This window comes from Schistocerca serialis, chromosome 2 (assembly GCF_023864345.2).
Source record: "Schistocerca serialis cubense isolate TAMUIC-IGC-003099 chromosome 2, iqSchSeri2.2, whole genome shotgun sequence".
NCBI lineage: Eukaryota > Metazoa > Arthropoda > Insecta > Orthoptera > Acrididae > Schistocerca > Schistocerca serialis.
Window position 1 is genome coordinate 927,580,091 of NC_064639.1, and position 21,923 is coordinate 927,602,013.

The 21,923-nt window shown below is 41.6% G+C and overlaps 1 protein-coding gene across 1 annotated transcript in view; it reads right to left on the reverse strand.

Moving 5' to 3' along the window:
* LOC126458300 (apyrase-like) overlaps positions 1–21,923 on the reverse strand; it is a 70,535-nt gene that overhangs the window by 29,632 nt on the left and 18,980 nt on the right. The window contains exon 4 of the mRNA XM_050095245.1: positions 6,112–6,309. Coding sequence (XP_049951202.1) covers positions 6,112–6,309 — 198 coding nt within the window. The remainder of the gene's footprint in view (positions 1–6,111; positions 6,310–21,923) is intronic.

The following is a 21,923-nucleotide window of genomic DNA, read 5'->3' on the forward strand; positions in this document are numbered from 1 at the left end:
ATTGTGGACAGAGAAACAGTTGTTAGCCAACAGTATCTGTCTCTGCGATGGAAGCACTGTGGAGTGGTAGAATCTTTGACAGTCAACAGGAATGATGACTCAGGACGATGGTTGGATAGCATAAGAACATAAAAAGGTTTTGAAATGAAGAACAGCGTATTATTCGATGAGTTAAGAAGTCCATTTTTATTATTGTAGACTCGCATAGCTGGTCCACTTCATCCTCGTCACAGTCGATTTTTTTGATAATTATTCTATTCATTGATCTTCTGAGTTAATTTATTGAACCATAGAAGTTATTAGATTAAATGAATTTTCATATTAGTGTCTATAATTGTTTTCTTTGACAAGTTCCTTCCTAACTGAAATTCCACAACTTAAAGGTTGAGTCATGTGTTTCACTGGCATTCTGTGTCAAGATTATGAACCCAATTTCCTTGGACCAGCTGTAGTTAGTTTTTAGCAGTATTTTTTTTAGGTGTTGCGGAGTCTTGCTGTGTTGCTGCTTCTGCCAGTACTTCATTTTGAAGGTGGGATTATTAATACTTGATTGTGTCGTTTCCTTTGCACAATGTAGGGTCTTTCAGTTTTTTTTTTATTTTTTTTCCAGGGCCATAAGTCAGAGTACAAATTTTCGTTTGTTTCAGGTTACATTCTTATACAGGTCGACATTACAGTTTGGCTTGTCTTTTTTAATGCAAATTCTAAGCGTGAAATTATTGGTTTGCTTATTTATTTGTTTATGAATAAGATCGGATTCCACACACAAAGGATTCTTTTCAAATTCATATTACTGATGTAGGTGTGAGCTCAGTAGCACATTTAGGTTGTCAATTCACATCCCCAGGTTTGTATTTACGATAAAACGCGCACAATGCCGCGCGGAGTGGCCGCGTGGTTTGAGGCGGCATGTAACGGATTGCGCGGCCGCTACCGCCAGAGGTTTGAGTCGTGCCTCGGGCATGGGCGTTTGTGTTGCTCTTAACATAAATTAGTTTAAGTTAGTTTAAGTAGTGTAGGGACCGATGACCTCAGCAGTTTTGTCCCTTAGGAATTCACACATATTTGATAATTTGAACATGCACGAGTAAAGGCTACTCACTCACACACACTATGAGGCCAGAAGCGACACCATTGGTCTTTTCCTATGTACGAGGCATATCCGGGAGTATACAGACAGTACGGTACACAGGAAAGGTGACTAATGTGAAATAAAACACAAGACGTCGTTTGTTTTCAGTTCACATTACTCTTTATTCAAAATAAGATCCTTGTGAGTCATTATACAGCTTGAAAGGTTGGAAAAATTGTTCGAAACAATTGTGATAACCTTTGAAACTATCTGCAGCAGTATGGTCGTAGTCTTGCGAGAAACTGGAATCGTGTCGGTGTGGCTTTCGTTTCATTGCCATTTTCAGATTTAGAAATAACCAAAAGCGACACGAAGACAAATCTGAGGAATAAGGAGTTTGTTCAAGCACCATAATGCATTCTTGAGCTAAGAAATCGCGTACGATCTTGCTTTTGTGCGCCGGCGCTTTGTCGCGCAAAAATCACCCGGTTCCTAGTTCCAGTATTCGGGTAGAACCCGAACAACCTTCGCCCATAAACTGCGCGTCTGTGCACTGTAGTGCAACAATCACCACACGCTTTGGTTACGGTATTCAGGTAGAACCCCGACAGTCCTCGCACGTGAACAATTTAAAACACCCGTGTAGGACTCTGCGTTCACCATTTGACCTTCTGGAACGAATTCTTTTATGGATAATTCCTTCTGAGTCAAAGAAAACGGTGAGCTGTGTCTTGGAACACAGCTTTTATGCATGATTCTGGACCATTCCATTCCAAGATTTGGCTCTCTGTAAATGGCTCGTATTGAAAACGCCATGCTTTATCACCCGTTACAATGCAAGTCGTGAAATCTCGGTTCCTAGCAGCTGATATTTTCAGTGGTCCACCCTGCAATCTTTTCAATCGTCAGTGAGTGAATGGGGTACAAAGCGACAACGAATCTTCTTTTTTCCCACATTTTCAGTTACCATGCGATGCACAGTTGTTTTAAGAATTCCAGTGAGCTCCTCAATTAACCTAGTAGATGCTCGATGATCATTTCAAAGAATTTCAGCCACTTTTTAACATTTTCTTCGAATCGAATTGTTGATGATGCTCCTGGACGTAGATTATCGTGAAAGCCCTCTCTACCGTCATGAAACTTTGTATGCCATTTAAAAAACGTTTTTACGTCTCACTGCTTTAGTGCTATAAACAGTTTGTACCTTAACTTTCACAGATTGCTCCATTGCTCCTTTCACGACCGAAGTTTAAAACGTACTGTTATAGCTTCGGTTGTTCCGAGCAGTTTGTGATGCCAGCACTGCTAAATTTAAAGCGAAGGGTAGTCGAAATACCACGCCAGTTCACAGATGGCATTCGTAGTTACGCGGATATAAAATTACTCACCTTTCTTGTGGACAAACTGTGTACAAAAATGGCTCTGAGCACTATGAGACTCAACTTCTGAGGTCATAAGTCCCCTAGAACTTAGAACTACTTAAACCTAACTAACCTAAGGACATCAGACACATCCATGCCCTAGCCAGCATTCGAACCTGCGATCGTAGCGGTCGCGCGGTTCCAGAGTGTAGCGCCTAGAACCCCTCGGCCACTTCGGCCGGCCAAACTATGTACAACAAAGGGAATTAGAGACAGCTACGGAGCAGCGTTTAGGACCTCCTTTCGCTCTGGTGACAGTGACAATAAGCTCTGGCATAAACTCCACGAGGCACGATAAGCGTATGGAAGCCAACCAGCCCTCTGACCCACAGCTCACACACATTGGTCACAGTGGGATACAAGGCACGAATGTCTCACATTCTCAATGGTATAGACCTGATCGGCCACACAAGCACCTTAATACTCTTGTAGTGTTCTCCAAACTATCATGACTGACTTAGGGAGTGAGAGGCTGCTGAATCTACTTTTTGAAGTTCTGAAGATAGCAAGGGCAAAATACAGGGCGTGAAATCTTATCTACGAAATGAGCAGGAACCAGACTACAGTTGCAACTACGGGAGGATATGAAAACGAGGCAGTAGTTGACAAGCAAATGATCTAGTACTGTAGCCTATCCCAGATGTTACTGAGTTTTACATTTAGTAAGCAGTAAAGGAGATCAAAGACAAACTTGGAAAGAGAATTAAAGTTCAGACAGAACAAATAAAAATTTTGAAGTTTTCTGATGACATTGTAATTCTGTCAGACACAGCAAAGCTCCTGGAGGAGCAGTTGAACTACGGACACTACAACACACGGTAGGGATCCCCTACCTACGAGGTGTATACACAGTAGCAAGCCGCGCCGCTGACGTCAGAGTAAACCCAATCAGCGCAGCGCTCAGTATCCCGCAACTTGCCATAATGTAATGTGTTGTACTGCGTTTACGAATGAAAAGAAGATTGTTCACAGCAGTGTGAATTTTGTATTGGTGACTGGTGATTGAGTACAGAGTTACCTCGCAATTGTCAGTATATTGTGCTATTTTTTGTGTAAGTTTTTTAAGTGAAAAATAATGGTTTGCTGAGCGATCGCCAGTTGTACTAACCACGGCAGACAAATATGTAAGTTGCGAAATACGTTTCATTTATTTCCTAAGAGCTGCGACATGAAACTAAAATGGATAAATGCTTGTAAATGTGTGGTTTCATTTTGTGTTGGTTCAAATGGCTCTGAGCACTATGCGACTTAACTTCTGAGGTCATCAGTCGCCTAGAACTTAGAACTAATTAAACCTAACTAACCTAAGGACATCACACACATCCATGCCCGAGGCAGGATTCGAACCTGCGACCGTAGCGGTCGCTCGGCTCCAGACTGTAGCGCCCAGAACGGCACGGCCACTCCGGCCGGCTTTGTGTTGGAAATGAATGCATCTGCCCAATACATTTTACTGATTCAGATTATGAAACGGAATTGAAATGTGAACTGTTTGAATATTCCTTCGCAAGACAAGTTTAAACGTGATGCTGTTTCATCTCTTTAATCTACCAACTCCTCCCATCTCCCCCCCCCCCCCCCTCCAAGGTGCCGATTTAGAGCCTAGTGAAGAGCCTAATAATGAGGCAAATACTCGGGCTCAAAAACTAAACTACCAAAAAGAGTAGAAGATACTTAACACATAAATATACTACCAACTAATGAAGAAATTACTACTAGACAAAATATCAACCATATAAACAAACACTGCTGTGAATGGGGCAATACGAGTTCACGCGAAAGATTAGAAATTATGGAAACAGAAATAAAAGACCTCAAAGGAAAGGACTCAGATTTACGAGATCGTTTCTCGTATTGTAGCGCTTAGTTAGTTAAAAAAGAATGTCCACAAAAAGTGAATAACAAGTAGTTATGAAAAGACGAAGTCGTAACTGGTCATCTGAAGATACTACAAAGGCTGTGGCTTGACAATGCCTAGTTTGTAAAGTGTTATCTTTTGTCAGGACTTTGCTGTGATGTATTTCAAGGACATGCACTTTCATCAGAATGAAAACCATCAACAAAGGAAAAAAATGCAAAGGCAGTAAGCGAACTGAGAGTGAACAAAGACAAAACTGAAAACAATGTAAATAAGTTGTAACGTAACTTTTCAGAGTAGAAAAAGAAAACCTGATAACACAGTTAAAGAGTTCAAAATTACGTTATAGGGGGTTTCTCCGTACTGTAAGTCTATGTGGTCTAAGGCTGTGTGGTGATCTAAGCCCTTGTGCACCTCTTCCTCCAGGAAAAAAAGCAGTGCCCTCTGAAAGAGGTTGACGTTCTTCGGAGGCTTTTCGCTAGCAATTCACAGACCATAGAAAAAAATAGTACAATAAAAAGCTTAATAATAATAATAATAAAATACTATAAGATGGAAAATCGCAATTACATTCATACCTGCATATGAGTTAAACACATAAGCACTGCAGGTCTGTAAACTTTTAATGCAGCGCGGTGTAGCTATAGCGTTCATATTGACGTCAAAGCTCAGAGCGTGCCTGCGCGTGACCCCTAGCGTGTGTTCTACTATTCGTGAATGGAACATTATTGTTGGTGTCTTAAAAGGGTGTTAGGAACATCAACAAAAGTAAGAGAAGTGTAATGGAATGTAGCCGGATAAGGTAATGCTGAAAGAATTAGTAGTAGCCGATGTCTTTTGCTATTTGCCGAAGTAGAACGGATATAAAATACCGATTGGTGATAACATGAAAAGCTTGTCTCAAAAGAGGAATTTGTTGACATGGAATACAAATTTATGCATCTTTTCTGCACGTATATTTGTCAGAAGTCTAACCTTGCATGAAAGTGAAAGGTGGACGACAAATAGCTCAGACAAAGAGAGAATAAAAGCTTCTTGAAATGTGGTGCGTAAGAACTATTTTGTAGATTGGTAGGTCTGATAACGCAGAGTTACTGAAGCGAGTTTGGAAGAAAACAACTTATGGCACAAACTGACTAAAAGAAGTGATGTATTCGTAGGACATCAAGGAATAGTTAATTTTGTAATGGAGAGTAGGGTGACATTTTGGGAGGGGGAGGGGGGAAGGAAGGTGATGGTGGCTGAAATTGGAACCAAGATCTGACTACATCAACCTGGTTGAATTGGCTACAAGTTTCAGAAATTATGCCGAAATGAAGCATCTTGCAAAGGATAGACTGGCATGAAGAGCAGCACCATATCAGTCATCGAACTGAAGACCACAACAACGCGTGGCATATCGTCTTGCTGATTGCCCTAGCCGAATAATGGGATTCATATCATCGGTCAGTTGGTTCCTGTACCACTCACTGAAAAGAGACGATGAAAGAGGCCCACTTCATCCATTGTAAACATCTCCCAGAATACGAACACTGCCTACCGGGAAGAATTTTCATTGGCAAGTAATTTTTGCCTTACTCGTGCCCCAATAACAAAGTTCATTTCAGTCAAATGTTCACGTAAATTCTTTAATGATTGAACAGGTTTAGACATTTTCAATAATCGATAAATACAGGGAAATTATGAAGACCATGAAACATTTCCGAACATCGGTACAGATACACAGCCAAGACCAATGCGACAGATGATACAGCTCCTACCTTGCGGCACGTGCTCGTCCAGCAGCTCCGGGTTGCCCGTCGCGCTGAGCAGCTCGCCGTTCGCGTCGAACGTGGCGACCAAGTGTCCCAAGTACTTGCCGAAGGAGCCCGCCTGCACCACCGCCACTTTGTGGCCGTCGTCCTGCGTCACGATCGTCGGGTAGGGGCCCTGTGCCACGTCCCCTGCCGGCGGCTTGCCTGCCAACATCGAGCTCCGCTCAGCCAGCTGGAAACAACACTAACGAGAAAGTGATTTCGATAAACCTCCCAATTCACAGGGCACAGCATACAGTAACTGCGCGTTCCCACAGAAACATGCGTATGTGGTGACCAACGTAACAGCGAATGAGTGTGATTTGATTGCAGTCACTGCTGGTGGCACTGTATACGAGACAGTTCCACAGAGGCATGAAAGCATTCTGCCACGTGAACCAGAGTCTTCCTGGAAACTTCCTAGTAGATGTTAGACGGCATACCTCTTCTAGACCCTAGCCTGTCCACTTAGACAGAGGAAACTTCGTTTTCTGGAGAACGACTGCGACAGGCTGAAACAGCTGCGTTCAGCTGTCTCTGGTTATCAGAAATGTAGTCCTTGAGACAGAGAAGTTGCTGTCCATGCATCAGCACGGCTTTAGAAAGCATCGCTCCTGTGAAACGCAACTCGCCCTTTTTTCACATGATATCTTGCGAACCATGGATGAAGGGTATCAGACGGATGCCATATTCCTTGACTTCCGGAAAGCGTTTGACTCGGTGCCCCACTGCAGACTCCTAACTAAGGTACGAGCATATGGGATTGGTTCCCAAGTATGCGAGTGGCTCGAAGACTTCTTCAGTAATAGAACCAATTACTTTGTCCTCGATGGTGATTGTTCATCGGAGGTGAGGGTATCATCTGGAGTGCCGCAGGGAAGTGTGGTAGGTCCGCTGTTGTCTTCTATCTACATAAATGATCTTTTGGATAGGGTGGATAGCAATGTGCGGCTGTTTGCTGATGATGCTGTGGTGTACGGGAAGGTGTCGTCGTTGAGTGACTGTAGGAGGATACAAGATGACTTGGACAGGATTTGTGATTGGTGTAAAGAATGGCAGCTAACTCTAAATACAGATAAATGTAAATTAATGCAGATGAATAGGAAAAAGAATCCTGTAATGTTTGAGTACTCCATTAGTAGTGCAGCGCTTGACACAGTCACGTCGATCAAATTGCAGAGCGATATGAAGCGGGACAAGCATGTAATGGCAGTTGTGGGCAAGGTGGATAGTCGTCTTCGGTTCATTTGTAGAATTTTGGGAAGATGTCGTTCGTCTGTAAAGGAGACCGCTTGTAAAACACTAATACGACCTATTCTTGAGTACTGCTCGAGCGTTTGGGATCCCTATCAGGTCGGATTGAGGGAGGACATAGAAGCAATTCAGAGGCGGGTTGCTAGATTTGTTACTGGTAGGTTTGATCATCACGCGAGTGTTACGGAAATGCTTCAGGAACTCGGGTGGGTGTCTAGAGGAAAGGAGGCGTTGTTTTCGTGAATCGCTACTGAGGAAATTTAGAGAACCAGCATTTGAGGCTGACTGCAGTATAATTTTACTGCCAGCAACTTACATTTCGCGGAAAGACCACAAAGATAAGAGATTAGGGCTCGTACAGAGGCACATAGGCAGTCATTTTTCCCTCGTTCTGTTTGGGAATGGAACAGGAAGAGATGCTAGTTGTGGTACGAGGTACCCTCCGTCACGCACCGTATGGTGACTATGTAGAGAAGTAGCTGGACGTTGTATCTCACCGTTTCAAATAAAACATATTTGATTTTCACAGTGGTTTCCATTTCACGACCGATCGGAACTTACTTTCCGAATAGCCCTCGTAGATACGGGGTGTTCAAAAAGTCTCTCCGCAGTGCCGTATGATTGTTCGCCTGCCTGGGTTACTTCCCTTCAAATGGACTCTCCCAACATTCCGCTGTTTCGTTTACTTCATCCAGCGTCAGTAGTATCGTTGGTGTGTGTCGTTAGGTGTTGACATGAAACTTTAAGTTTAGTTCCTTTGTTCGTTCGTTTTGTGTTTGTCACTGTTAAAATGCTAACCATCGAAGAACGTGTGTTTTTAGTCGAACGAGTGTTCAAAGTTTTCGGTAAATACGCAGTTTCAATTCGTCAAACATTTAATTCAGTTTTTCCAGAGACAACACTCCCACATCACAATACTGTGCGAGATTTGATTAACAAATTTCGAAGTACGGGTTCAGTGACAGATGCACCGAGAAGTGGTCGTCCTGGCGTTTTGTCTGAGGATAAACTACTAAATGTTTCCGATAAAATGTCCATGAGTCCGAACAAGTCAGTAAGAAAACTCGCCCGAGAAATCTATGTTAGTGTCGGACCGGCCCACATAGCTCTACGGAAAAAGTTAGAATTTTTCCCATACAAAGTGACAGTCGTGCAAGAACTGAAAAATACTGATCATGGCGAGAGATTGCATTATTGTCGATGGTTCAAAAATTTCGTTCGACAAAATGGAAGGGATGTTCTTAATGAAGCGTTCTTCACTGATGAGGCGTGGTTTCATTTATCCGGGTACATGAACTCGCAAAATTCTCGTATGTGGAATACTGCAAATCCATTGTGTATTCATGAGGAACCACTTCATTCTGTAAAAATAGGAGTTTGAATTGCAATTTCTAGACGTCGGATTGTGGGTCTCATATTTTTCAGCGAAACAATAAACGCAAAACGATACTGCAGTGATATTCTGTACCCATTCATAGGAGAACTTGTATTAAGTGAACTACTGAACGGTTATTTTCAACAAGATGGTGCAACCGCGCATACAGATCTCGTTTCAATGTCACTGCTTGCTGATGTTTTTGGTGATCGCATAATTTTACAGGGACTTTGGCCTCCACGATCGCCTGACCTAATACCACCTGACGTTTTCTTCTGGGGTGCAGTGAAAGCAACAGTCTATAAAAACCGTCCAAAATCCATCGATGAATTGAAAATTGCAATATCAACTTTCGCTGCTTCTGTTACAGAAGAAATGTTACAGCTTTTGTTTGTAAACATGATTAGATGAATTGAATTGTGTATTCAACAACAGGGGGGACACTTTTAACATTTAATGTGAAAATTTGTAACTAAAATGAATATTCAATAAATTAATAACCTGTATTTCACTGAGTTTCGTTTCGGTGTATTCACTGCGGCATACGGCACGCGCGGCTAATAATCATACGGCACTGCGCACAGACTTTTTGAACACCCCCAAAAATTTGGATGTCAACATTGCAACGTAAGGGTGACAATCGATTACTTTCAGTCGAGAATGCTGGCACTACCAGAGATAATCTCGTAGCCGACGTCACGTGACGGACTTTGGTGCCCCATACGCTGCCCATATACTCGGCGCTCCCTCGAGGTCTGGTCGCAGTTCGCCACTTTACGACTGAAGATGTCTCCCGTAGTCGGAGAGGAAACATGAAGAGAAAGTTTTATGCGTCGACCATGGCCTACTAGCCTCGAAGATTTAAGTGACGCCACTAATATTCTTAAAAGCTTACATTATATGATCGCACCTTTGGCTGTTCGAAAACAAACGTGTGGTCTTCGTTGGTGCTGTACTCTGCCATCGCAGACTTCTCACACGTTCTGAAAAGCACTGCGAGATGCATCACTGCGTCTGGACGATGTATGGCTTGCCACACTCGTAACGTCTGCTGTAGAGGTCAGTTGCCCGTTAACCTAGATCCCTAGTAGATGCTTGAGTGACCCAAGGATATTCTTTATTTTAACTGTAGAGCGGAAAATGCGTTTTATATTGCGCTTTCCCATTATCCAGGCAACCTCGACTGCGTTCGGAAAGAACGCTAGACGGTTGGTTTCTTCTTCGGAATTGTTTTCTTCCTTCTTGCTTGCTTGCTTATTTGTGTCTGTGAGTATTCGTTCTCGGGAAAGGTTCTGTGAAGATGCTGTAGCTCGGTGACGACTCGGTTGATAATCCGAGAAGATTTCGTCAATGAAATTCGTCGAGAAAACCTCCATTCTCATTTGCACACTAAAGAGAGCGTTGACAAATAGCAAGTCACGAACCTATTTTCACATACTAAAGACTCCATCCGACCATAATTTTACTTATGGTTATTTTATATTGTATTATTATATTATATAGAGAATTGAGCGTTTTATTTTGGCTCTTTCGTGTAATATGTTCCTGCTTGTCGACTATAATACATGTATTGTTTCCACTTTATTTATGGATTCTTTCGTTACTCCTTGGTAGAACAATTCCGTATTTATGGTTGAATAATACGTACACAGTTTTTGCTCTACTGATTTCTATTTCTAACTATTTTTCGGCTTTTTAAGCCATCTTCAGCAAACAACTGACTAGCGTCTGGAAGGGGCACTGGTTCTTAGGTAACAAAACATTATAGATGAAGATACAATCACTTAGAATGTCGTGCTTCAAACTTGTTAGTGTTGAAATTACACTTTACGCGATGGACAGTGTTAAGGACAATAAATAACTAAACTAAATAATATTATAGGTTAAACGGTTATGATGTTTTTTTCTAATCGTATAACCTGTAATACCGTAAGATTATGTATCGTAATTAATGTGTGCAATAGAAACAAGTTTTATGCACAATACTCTATGCAAGTGATTGTATCTTCAACTACAATGTTTGGTTACCTAAGAACCAGTCTCCCTTCAAGACGCTAGGCAGTTTTTTCCTGAAGATGGCCTGATAAGCCGAAAACTAGTTCGATATAAACAAATGTCTGTAGAAAAAAAGCAGTTTCCATTTTATCTTACCGTAATCCATTAATTTTGCATCTTTAATACGGTTTGATCCCGTTACCGATACTTTTGGCGTTATGGTATTGTAGTTATAGCGATAACTGTATCGATGTGGTGACATTTACTTTCTTAGCATCGTGCCTTATTTTATTTATTTATGTAATGCCGCAGTTTGAGAATAATAAGTTTTGTGGCTAACTGACAGCTTTTGTTTTGTTTATTTTTGTTTGGCTTTCAATGGATTTTTTGGTTCGGTGTGCAAGGCGTCAGAGTGTTACATCAACTCATATTTTAATAACCTCATTTGGATTTCAACCTGTTTGTCATTGCGTTACATATCCTTATCATTAACATTCATGTAGCTATTGAACCAACTTACAGGAGACTGTTCGCATCCCGCCGTTTTATTGGTTTCTGTGGTTTGAGTTGTCTTCCCTAGATATTGACAACTTCAGCATATCATCTATGTTTCTATTTGCACACGTTTTCTATGTGCTCGTTCTTGTCTCATCTCCCAATTCTGTGCAGCGTTTCTACGATTTGACAGGTATTAGTTCACACCCTGTCTTATTTATATTATTCAGTCTCTTTTGGTCCTTTGTTCGTACACTCATATTTTGCTGAGGATCTGTCTTATTTTTAGATAGCAGTTTCTTCACAAACTATTTTATTCTATGTTATTACAGTTTATAAAGACCGATAAGCTTTTTTATTAAAATAAGTCTCATATTACATTATATAGTGATAGTTACTGTAGGGATTGACTGAGTTTTAGAGTTCACTTCCTTTATGCCTCCACACCTGCATACACACCTTGAAAGTTTTCTGTGTTGATGGAATCTTGTATATATATATATATATATATATATATATAAATAAAAAATTGGTTTTGCCTACTAATGACCACGTGAAATAACTTATGTATTCTTTCTTTTCTCCTTTCTTTCTTTCCAAAAATTTGTCATTCTTTCCCTACGTTTTTCCCGTCTTTCTTTTGTCTATATTCCACATTTTTTCTTTGTTTTCTCCTGGAATCCCATGAAACCTCGTACTTTTGCTCTGAACGTTTCTCTTTCCCCTTTTTCTTCCTCCATTATTTCCATTTCCCTCGTGTCTGCTTTAACTACTTTTATCCATGTCATTTATGTTTTGGGGTTTATGTCAACGAAGTTAAAAATTCTTCTCGTTATCCTGTTCTCAAAAAATGGTTCAAATGGCTCTGAGCACTATGGGACTTAACATCTGTGGTCATCAGTCCCCTAGAACTTAGAACTACTTAAACCTAAATAACCTAAGGACATCACACACATCCATGCCCGAGGCACGATTCCAACCTGCGACCGTAGCGGTCACGCGGTTACAGACTGAAGCGCCTAGAACCGCGAGACCACCGCGGCTGGCATCCTGTTCTCACTAGCCTTTTTATATGTCCATAGAATGCAACTCTTCTCTTCCTCATCGTGTCTGACATTTGCACTATTTTTGCATAAACTTTATTACTCCTTAATTTCCATTTCCCATTCTCATATTTTGGTCCCAAGCTTTTCCTTATTATTTTCCTTTCCTTCCTTTCTATTTCACCGGATCGTCTGGCTGTATTTAATGAAAGGCACGCTGATGTATAAAGGCATTCTTGTTTAATGAAAGTATTGCAATGGCAAAGTTTTGCATTTATGGAAATAGATTTCTTGTTATACACTTTCCTTGCCCTTGCTAGGTTAGCTTCTTTGTCTAAAGCATTTGGTTGTTTTATTTCACCTAGATATTTAAATTTTGAAGCCTTTTTTATCCTACTATAATCAGTTTCCGTATAATTCGGTGTAGCCGGCCGCTGTGGCCGAGCGGTTCTAGGCGCGGTCGCAGGTTCAAATCCTTCCTCCGGCATGGATGTGTGTGATGTCCTTAAGTTAGTTAGGTTTATGTAGCTCTGTATCTAGGGGACTGATGACCTCAGATGTAAGTCCCATAGTGCTCAGAGCCATTTGAACCATTAAAATTCGGGGTCTCCTTCACATTTGCCATGTTCTCTTATTTTTCAAAATATATATGTAGGCCTGCTTTTGAAGCAGTTTCTTTTAGAAGTTTTATCTGCATTGTTGCATCTACTACAGATCCAGGAAAGATGGCAAGATCATCGGCAGAAGCCATACAATCAGAACGCAGATTATTACCTTTTCTCACAAGTGTGATTCTTCTAATTCCTTCTTATTGTGTTTTATACCTTTCGTTACATTTTTAAAAATTACTTTTTCGCTTTGACCTAAATACATGACCTGATTTCCTAGTGTTTTTGAGGGTTATTGCATTCCTTCACATGTCAATCACACTGCTAGGGCTAGTTTGGTTTATTCCTGTATGATGTTCATGCATACATTATTCCGGTCCCCTATTTTTCAAAATTTATATAGTGCGATAGATTCTCTGTCCTCAGGATGTTTCGTTACAGTACAACCACTGTATTTCCGCTGCTCGTGACATCGAGTGTTCAGTTCTGCATTGGACAGGGGTGTTGATATATTGTTGATCAGGTAGTGTGTTCGCGTTGTCCTTATGTCTGTCACACTGTATCATACTGTAACAGCACTGTAACATTGCTATTATTTCCTGACGCGGTACTGACCGACCACCGTTTCATCCTCAGGCGATAGGTGTCACTCGATGCAGATATGGAGGGGCATGGGATCAGCAGATCGCTCTCCCAGCCGTCATCAGTTTACGTGACCGGAGCCTCTACTTCTCAATCAAGTAGCTCCTCAATTGGCCTCACAAGGGCTGAGTGAACTCCGCTTGGCAACAGCGCACAGCAGACACGGGAAGTCACCCATGCAGGTGCTAGCCAAACTTTGCAGCGCTAAACTTCGGTGATCTGACGGGAACCGCTGTTACCACTGCCGCAAGTCTTTTCACATACTAGCTGCAGTGAAAAAACGAAATGCAAATTTTTAGCCGGATTAAAATCCCCTCTGCTACCCATGCGTGATCTCCACAGTCTGCCTACACTACGCAAGCCGCTGTGCAGTGCATATCAGTATTAACGTTTCGATTCGCCTACCGAGTGAGGGACTTTTTCGAGTGATTTCTGCGAGAGGAACACGCTGTAGCAGCTTAATTGTCGCACACTCTTCTGCGACATGAAGTCGCTCCTGTACTGCCATGAGCTACGATTTTAAATAATTTCGTTAATATTTCTGTATAACTGTGAATTATTTAAGAAAAGCCATTACAAAACAATAAGTAGCACACTACGAACTTCTAGGCGTAAGAAGTTATAGTTACGTCAGCTTTTGTTTTGGTTATGTCTATAAATAGTCGAGATAATAGTGTCTCGCTCTCATTTTGTCATTTTGTCTCAGCTCATCTTGTCTCACGTTGTCTGTATTACATTAGCTCGTGTGAGCGCATAATTGTGAAAATATATGGAGCGAAAATGTTCAAAACTTTAATTTCAGAAGTACCCTCTACCGTCTCTGGAAGTAATTATGTTTGTGAGATGGAAAAGTTTTATTATTAAGAAGAACTGATAATTTTTTTAGTGAATTCGGGGAAGTGAGATAGGGAGCTCCAGTGGACAGGAATTTATTCAAAGCTTAAGCTGTAAGAACTTTGATTATTCCCGATCGCTACACTACTCTGCGCAGCGCAGTGATCGTCATTTTTTCGTCAAATCGAAAGTAAGTTAACACGGGCATAGTATCTTGAATGCCAGCATTAATGAACATTGGCTTTATAATAACTCGCAAAAATAACTTTCGACGTGAATTTAACTTACTTGCAAGATTGTAAAACTAATGTGGACGGAACATCTTAAAGATTATCGTTTTTATTCATTGACTAACCCATCAAAGTTAAATAGAGAAAGATACTACGAAATATTCAGTTTCACTACGAACCCTATTTTACGACGAATTTTAAAGACAGTAAATTGCGGCGGTGTCTTGTCGCAAAGGAAATTAAAATTTACCTCGCCCTGAGATGAAAAGGAAACCAATATTAATGACCACTACCAACTAGTCAAGGAACATCAAGATTGCGAGAGCCGCCACAGTGTGCAGGTTCTCTAAATTTACCCGACAGTGTTTCGCGAAGACTACGTCGTCTTTATTCGAAGAATTTCCCTTTAATTTCCCAGAACATTTCTGTTACACTTTCATATGTGTTACATCGACCTGTTACGACCGTAGCAATTGAATTTTCTCGACATCTGTAGTCATCAGCTTTTGATATGGAACGATACTGTAGAAACAATACGATACTATTTGGATCTTTCTCTTTGTTACGTCTAAGGTCCTGCATTTATCTGCCTGCGAGCGGTTCTAGGCGCTTCAGTCTGGAGCAGCGCAACCGCTACGGTCGCAGGTTCGAATCCTGCCACGGACATGGATGTGTGTAATGTCCTTAGGCTAGTTACGTTTAAATAGTTCTACGTTCTAGGGGACTGATGACCTCAGATGTTAAGTCCCCTTTTTTCCAGCGCTTCTTACGATCTCCCAAGACGATAATTCCTGTAGACAACGACATCGTCAGCGAACAAGAGCAATTTTACAGTGCTGTTACAGTCTGATACCGTGTGGCAGACATTAGGATAACGTGACCACACTACAACATCAAGAATATCTGGATATCCCTATGTAATGCAGAATTGACCACTAGATGTCACGTGCGGCGGACCCGCCAATACAAAAGGAGGCGGGGAGTATTATGTTGTCATTAGAAAGCAATAACAGTAGGGAGGATCGGTCAAGGGTTCAGTGACTCAGAAAATAGACTAGTCACCGTATCTCATCTGAGTATCAAATCCATTATGAACATTTCAAGCATTTTAAAAATGTCCGTGTCAAGTGCTGGTGATGTTATATGTGATGTGTTGGCAAATGTGCCAACACCTTGTAGATAGAGGAGGCCGAAATGCACGCTATCTAACGCAGACGGGCGTGAATACTGGAACAGGATAAGTAGTGAATTCTAACAAGAAAAGTATGCAGCTCCTCGAATACTTATCTTTATTCCATCCTTGTGGTACATCGCTCTTGATAATACAAATAAGACTATCTTCAGATACGGTTAATGGCGCCTTGCTAGGTCGTAGCCATGGACTTAGCTGAAGGCTATTCTAACTGTCTCTCGGCAAATGAGAGAAAGGCTTCGTCAGTGTAGTCGCTAGCAAAGTCGTCGTACAACTGGGGCGAGTGCTAGTCCGTATCTCGAGACCTGCCTTGTGGTGGCGCTCGGTCTGCGATCACACAGTGGCGACACGCGGGTCCGACATGTACTAAATGGACCGCGGCCGATTTAAGCTACCACCTAGCAAGTGTGGTGTCTGGCGGTGACACCACAATATGAATGCGTGGTATATGTTCTTTCGGACACGTCCGAAAGGCCACGCGAAATCTGCAGTAAATTGAAGGTGGAGGGACAGAAAGGGAAGGAAAGTTAAGGTTCAAATGGTTGAGGCTCTGAGAACTATGGGACTTAACATCTGTGGTCATCAGTCCCCTAGAACTTAGAACTACTTAAACCTAACTAACCTAAGGACATCACACACATCCATGCCCGAGGCAGGATTCGAACATGCGACCGTAGCAGTCGCGCGGTTCCGGACTCAGCACCTAGAACCGCTAGACCACCGCGGCCGGCCGGAAAGTTAAGGGAGACTGATGTCAGCTGCATGGGAACATTACGCGAAATCAGCGACGACGAGTGAAAATGTGTATCGGACTAGGATGCGAACACGGGATCTCCTGCTTACGTGGAAGGTGCGTCAACCACTGCGCCATCCGGGACACAGCGTTACAGCAACTGCGCGGACTATCCAGGCACGCCTCACGACCGATCCACATTCCTACCGAGCGCCATCTATCCGCAGTTCCTGCCCATTTCTCCCATACTCGCTACTCTGAAATTCCTGCAGGAGGTTGGACGTAGTTGTGCATCCGCACTGAAGAAGGTCGATCCAATAAATTTGTCTTGGAACTCTTCCATTTGGTGCGTGTTTGCATAGAAAAACAACAATAGCGGAATTGTGAATCCGCCTTGACGCAAAACACCGTGTCATTTTTTTACTTATTTATTTCCCAAAGTGGTTTCAGCGACAAATATCACCATCATCAGTGGTTCTTTAAATCGAAAACACACAGAAAATAGCATACGTATACAAACACAGTAACACATTACTACATTTTTACTGTTCGTTTTTTGAAATATAGTTTACTATGGATATTTCCGTACTACCTTATTTATTTTATGTTATGACATGTTTTTAAGAAATATTGTCGCTGTCTGCGGCATATTTCCTGCGTTTTTTTCTGTTGCCGTTTTTTCTCAGCGTACATGATGTCATCTGCAACTGTATGAGCGGCTGTTAGTAAACAAATACTAAAAGGTAAATTTAGTATGTCAGCGTTATACACTTTGGGTTGCGGTAGTGTTGTTGAATACAGTTTTGGTGTGTACTGGGCTGTTACTTAGTTAGCCGGCCGTTGTGGCCGAGCGGTTCTAGGCGCTTCAGTCCGGAACCGCGCTGCTGCTACGGTCGCAGGTTCGAATCCTGCCTCGGGCATGGATGTGTGTGATATCCTTATGTTAGTTAGGTTTAAGTAGTTCTAAGTCTCGGGGACTAATGACCTCAGATGTTAAACCCCATAGTGCTCAGAGCCATTTGAACCATTTGTTACTTAGTTATTCGTGTACTGACGTTCGTTGGACGGCATGTAGCTGATTCTATACACAGAAAAACAAAACTTTCGCACTTGGTTTATGATCAAGAACATTACGCCATCTTGCTGTTCGCATGTGTCACGAGAGATATATCGTTTGTTGCGAAATGGCTATGAAAACTGTTGCTGGATTTACGACGTCTTCTGTTCCATTTTTATGTCTCTGTGTGTGATCGGGAAGTGGTTCTTTTGCGTGTATGTGCTTTCTTTTCTGTATCCTTGGTCAGTTATCTCAGAGCGGTAAAGAGTGTGTTGTTGCAAAGTGTTGTGTTTTCGTTTGTTACATTTTTCCCTTGTGCTACTGTTTTTCAGAATGTGTAGATATTTTCGATATTAATGGGGTTATGGTTTTTGTTCATTAGATGTTCTGCGAAAGTCAAATGAATCACATAAAATATGCCTCAAACAGCGACAATAATTCTTAAAAGCATGCCATAACATAAAATGAATAAGGCAGTATGAAAATATCCATAGAAAACTATATTTCAAAAAAGAACAATAAAAATGTAATAATTTGTTAGTGTGTTTGTATACCTATGCTATTTTCAACATGTTTTCGATTTAAAGAACCCACTGATGATGATGATATTTGTCACAGAAACCTCTTTGGGAAATAAATAGGTAAAAAATAACAAGGTGTTTTGCATCAAGGTGGACTCACAATTCCTATAAGGTGGATCCATTGCCCATCTGGGCGAGTCATTTATACGAATGCATGGTGTCTGTTCTTTCGTACATGTCTGAAGCGTTCCTATAAGGGTACTGTTTTTACCGATTGAGGTACATAACCCTAAAAATCTCATGAAATGTGCGAATGGAATTACTCGTAAGTTCCAAAATGCTGCCAGCGGTGTAACTAGCACAATGGCTGTGGGTAGGGTGTAAAAAGGAGTAACAGTTCAGTGGTCCAGCATCTCTGTAAAAGCAACAGATTTCATCTAATCAGTGCTAAGCGGCGCCTGAGGTAGTATAAAGAGTGACGTCACTGGACATTGAATCATTGGAAACTAGTGATTTGGAGTGATGGATCACGCTATACCCTGTGGCAGCCCGATGGAAGCGTTTGGGGTCAGCGAGTGCCCGAAGAACGTTACCTGACATTTTTTGTAATGGCAACAGTGAAGTAAGCAGTATGTTGTATAGGGGTGCTTTTCGAGGTTAGGCTGTGGTCCCTTCAATGCGCTGACGAAATATTTAAATGCGGAAGGAAATGAATACATGTTACAGTATTGTGTACTACGTACAGCAGAGAAACATTCGAAGATGATGACTGATTGTATCAACATGACAGTGCGCTCCATCATAAAGTAACATCTGTGAGACGATGGCTGTGGACAACAACATCCCTGAAATGGACTGACCTTCCCAGAGTGTCGACCTGTACCCATGAAATACCCTTGGAGTGGGTTAGAAAGTCGACTTTGCTCGAAACCCAAGCGTCCAACATCATTATGTTTTCTAAACAATTTTTGATGTTGTGAGCAACAATAATTTTTAAATGAACACACCGCCTTTTGACTTTATTGGTGTTTATTTAATTACCACCCAGGTTTCGGCCTTTTATGCCATTTTCAAGTCGCTTAAAAACTATGTTTTCTGATTTTGGCTCTGAGGAAGAACAGGCGGCCATTCCTACACATACCTCACTCAAAGTGTCCACAGCACAACCCGTCATAAAGGCCAAGGCTGGGCACACCCCATATTAATGTCCACTAATGTGTGCAGATACTTTGGATCAGACAGTTTATCTGAACTGCTGAAGCGCCTGAACAAGTCTGTATTTGCAGTGAGGATGATGTCAGATGTAGGAGATCTAAATATAAAAAAAGACTTGCGTACTTTGCTTACTTTCATTATATAACGTCACATCGGATCATATTCTGGAGTAACTCGTCAAACCGAGCAAAAGTTTTTAGCGTTTAAAAGCTTGTAATAAGACTCATCTGTGGTGTAAATTCTGAAACATCATTTAGAAACCTGTTCAAAGAACTTGGTATTCTAACAAATGCCTCCCAGTACACTTATTCATTGAAAAAAATTATTCCAAATAACATGTCTCTAGTTCCAACCAATATCTCAATACATAGCATCAGTACTGGGAATAAAAACAATCTACATAAAGAGCTAAAATCATTTACCTTGGTAAAAAGGGATCCAATATTCAGGAACGCACATTTCAATAAATTGCCAGCAACCATTAAAACCTTGGATTCAGATAAAGCGCAGTTTAAACAGAGCTAGAAAGACTTTTTGATAGGTAACACCTTCTACTCTATACATGAATATCTTAACAGGGACTCTTAGACCAGATTAAGTAAAAAGTCTTTTAGATTTGAGTTTTGACAGCACTAGGACACAGCAGTCAAGATTAGGTGTTACGTGTATGATAAATTTATTAAAAGTGCATAACTATGTTTCATTCTGATAGTGTATTAATTCTGTAAATATTAGCAGTTCCATTTTACCTTAACGCCTTCACATGTTTTGAAAATCTCCTAACAAATCATTAGAGTGGTGAGTATTATATTGAAGTTTTTTATGTTTTTCATGTTATACTTTCTGCCTTGTTCCACACCCACGAGTATCGCCTAATTTTTGGGTCTATGAAACGAAGACTGAATCTAACCTAATCTAATCTGGAGAGTATTACGGAACCGTCACGTTCACACGGAACGCATGGGGAATCTTACGCATGACAGGATATACAGGGAAAACTGAAACGGCTGAAACTAGGGAAGTGAAAACGTTGCAATAAAGGGAAATAGGGTACAGACTGATTATTACATAATTCTCAGTTATTTCTACAAATAATTATTTGTGACTCGACTATGCTGCATAGCTAACACTGCTGAGTAAGATGGGAGATATTCTACATCTACATCTACATCTATACTCCGCGAGCCACCTTACGGTGTGTGGCGGAGGGTACTTATTGTACCACTATCTGATCCCCCCTTCCCTGTTCCATTCACGAATTGTGCGTGGGAAGAACGACTGCTTGTAAGTCTCCGTAATTGCTCTAATTTCTCGGATCTTTTCGTTGTGATCATTACGCGAGATATATGTGGGCGGTAGTAATATGTTGCCCATCTCTTCCCGGAATGTGCTCTCTCGTAATTTCGATAATAAACCTCTCCGTATTGCGTAACGCCTTTCTTGAAGTGTCCGCCACTGGAGCTTGTTCAGCATTTCCGTAACGCTCTCGCGCTGACTAAATGTCCCCATGACGAATCGCGCTGCTTTTCGCTGGATCATGTCTATCTCTTCTATTAATCCAACCTGGTAAGGGTCCCATACTGATGAGCAATACTCAAGAATCGGACGAACAAGCGTTTTGTAAGCTACTTCTTTCGTCGATGAGTCACATTTTCTTAGAATTCTTCCTATGAATCTCAACCTGGCGCCTGCTTTTCCCACTATTTGTTTTATGTGATCATTCCACTTCAGATCGCTCCGGATAGTATTTTACGGTCGTTACCGCTTCCAATGATTTACCACCTATGGCATAATCGTACTGGAATGGATTTCTGCCCCTATGTATGTGCATTATATTACATTTATCTACGTTTAGGGAAAGTTATTGTATCTTTAGCGATGACTATGTAAACTGGGTATATTTAACTGTTAGGCTGATTGAGGAGAATAAATGCATTCTTTGCGCGGGTGCAGCATTGCGAATGTGCAGCTTCACAGAACATTGCCTAAATAGTTCCCAGTATATTCTCAGCTTCTTCTTCGTACAGGCCTTATCGAGCAATTCGAATACGCTGGCGCATGGATTCTGGCATCTTTTCCCAATACAAAATAAATATGGCTTCAGTGTACCTGCCCGACATCCGAACCCAATTCGCGAAAGATGGTTCAAATGGCTCTGATTACTATGGGACTTAACTTCTGAGGTCATCAGTCCCCTAGAACTTAGAACTACTTAAATCTGACTAACCTAAGGACATCACACACATCCATGCCCGAGGCAGGATTCGAACCTGCGACCGTAGCGGTCGCGCGGTTCCAGACTGTAGCGCCTAGAACCGCTCGGCCACACCGGCAATTAGCGAAAGGCCATTCCCACTTCCTGCTGCACAACTTAATCACAACAAAGGTTGTCTGTGGTGGAAGGAGATCTGTCACGGCTTGCACATACCACACTCAACTCTAAAATTCACGGACACAGGCATTAAGCAGTCACTTTCTCTGCGCTACATGCGTGAATGGTCCGGGAAGAAACTCGAAATATTTGGTACAACTGGATGTAGTCTCTGCTATGTACTTCATAGTGATTTGCACGGTTTAGATGTAGA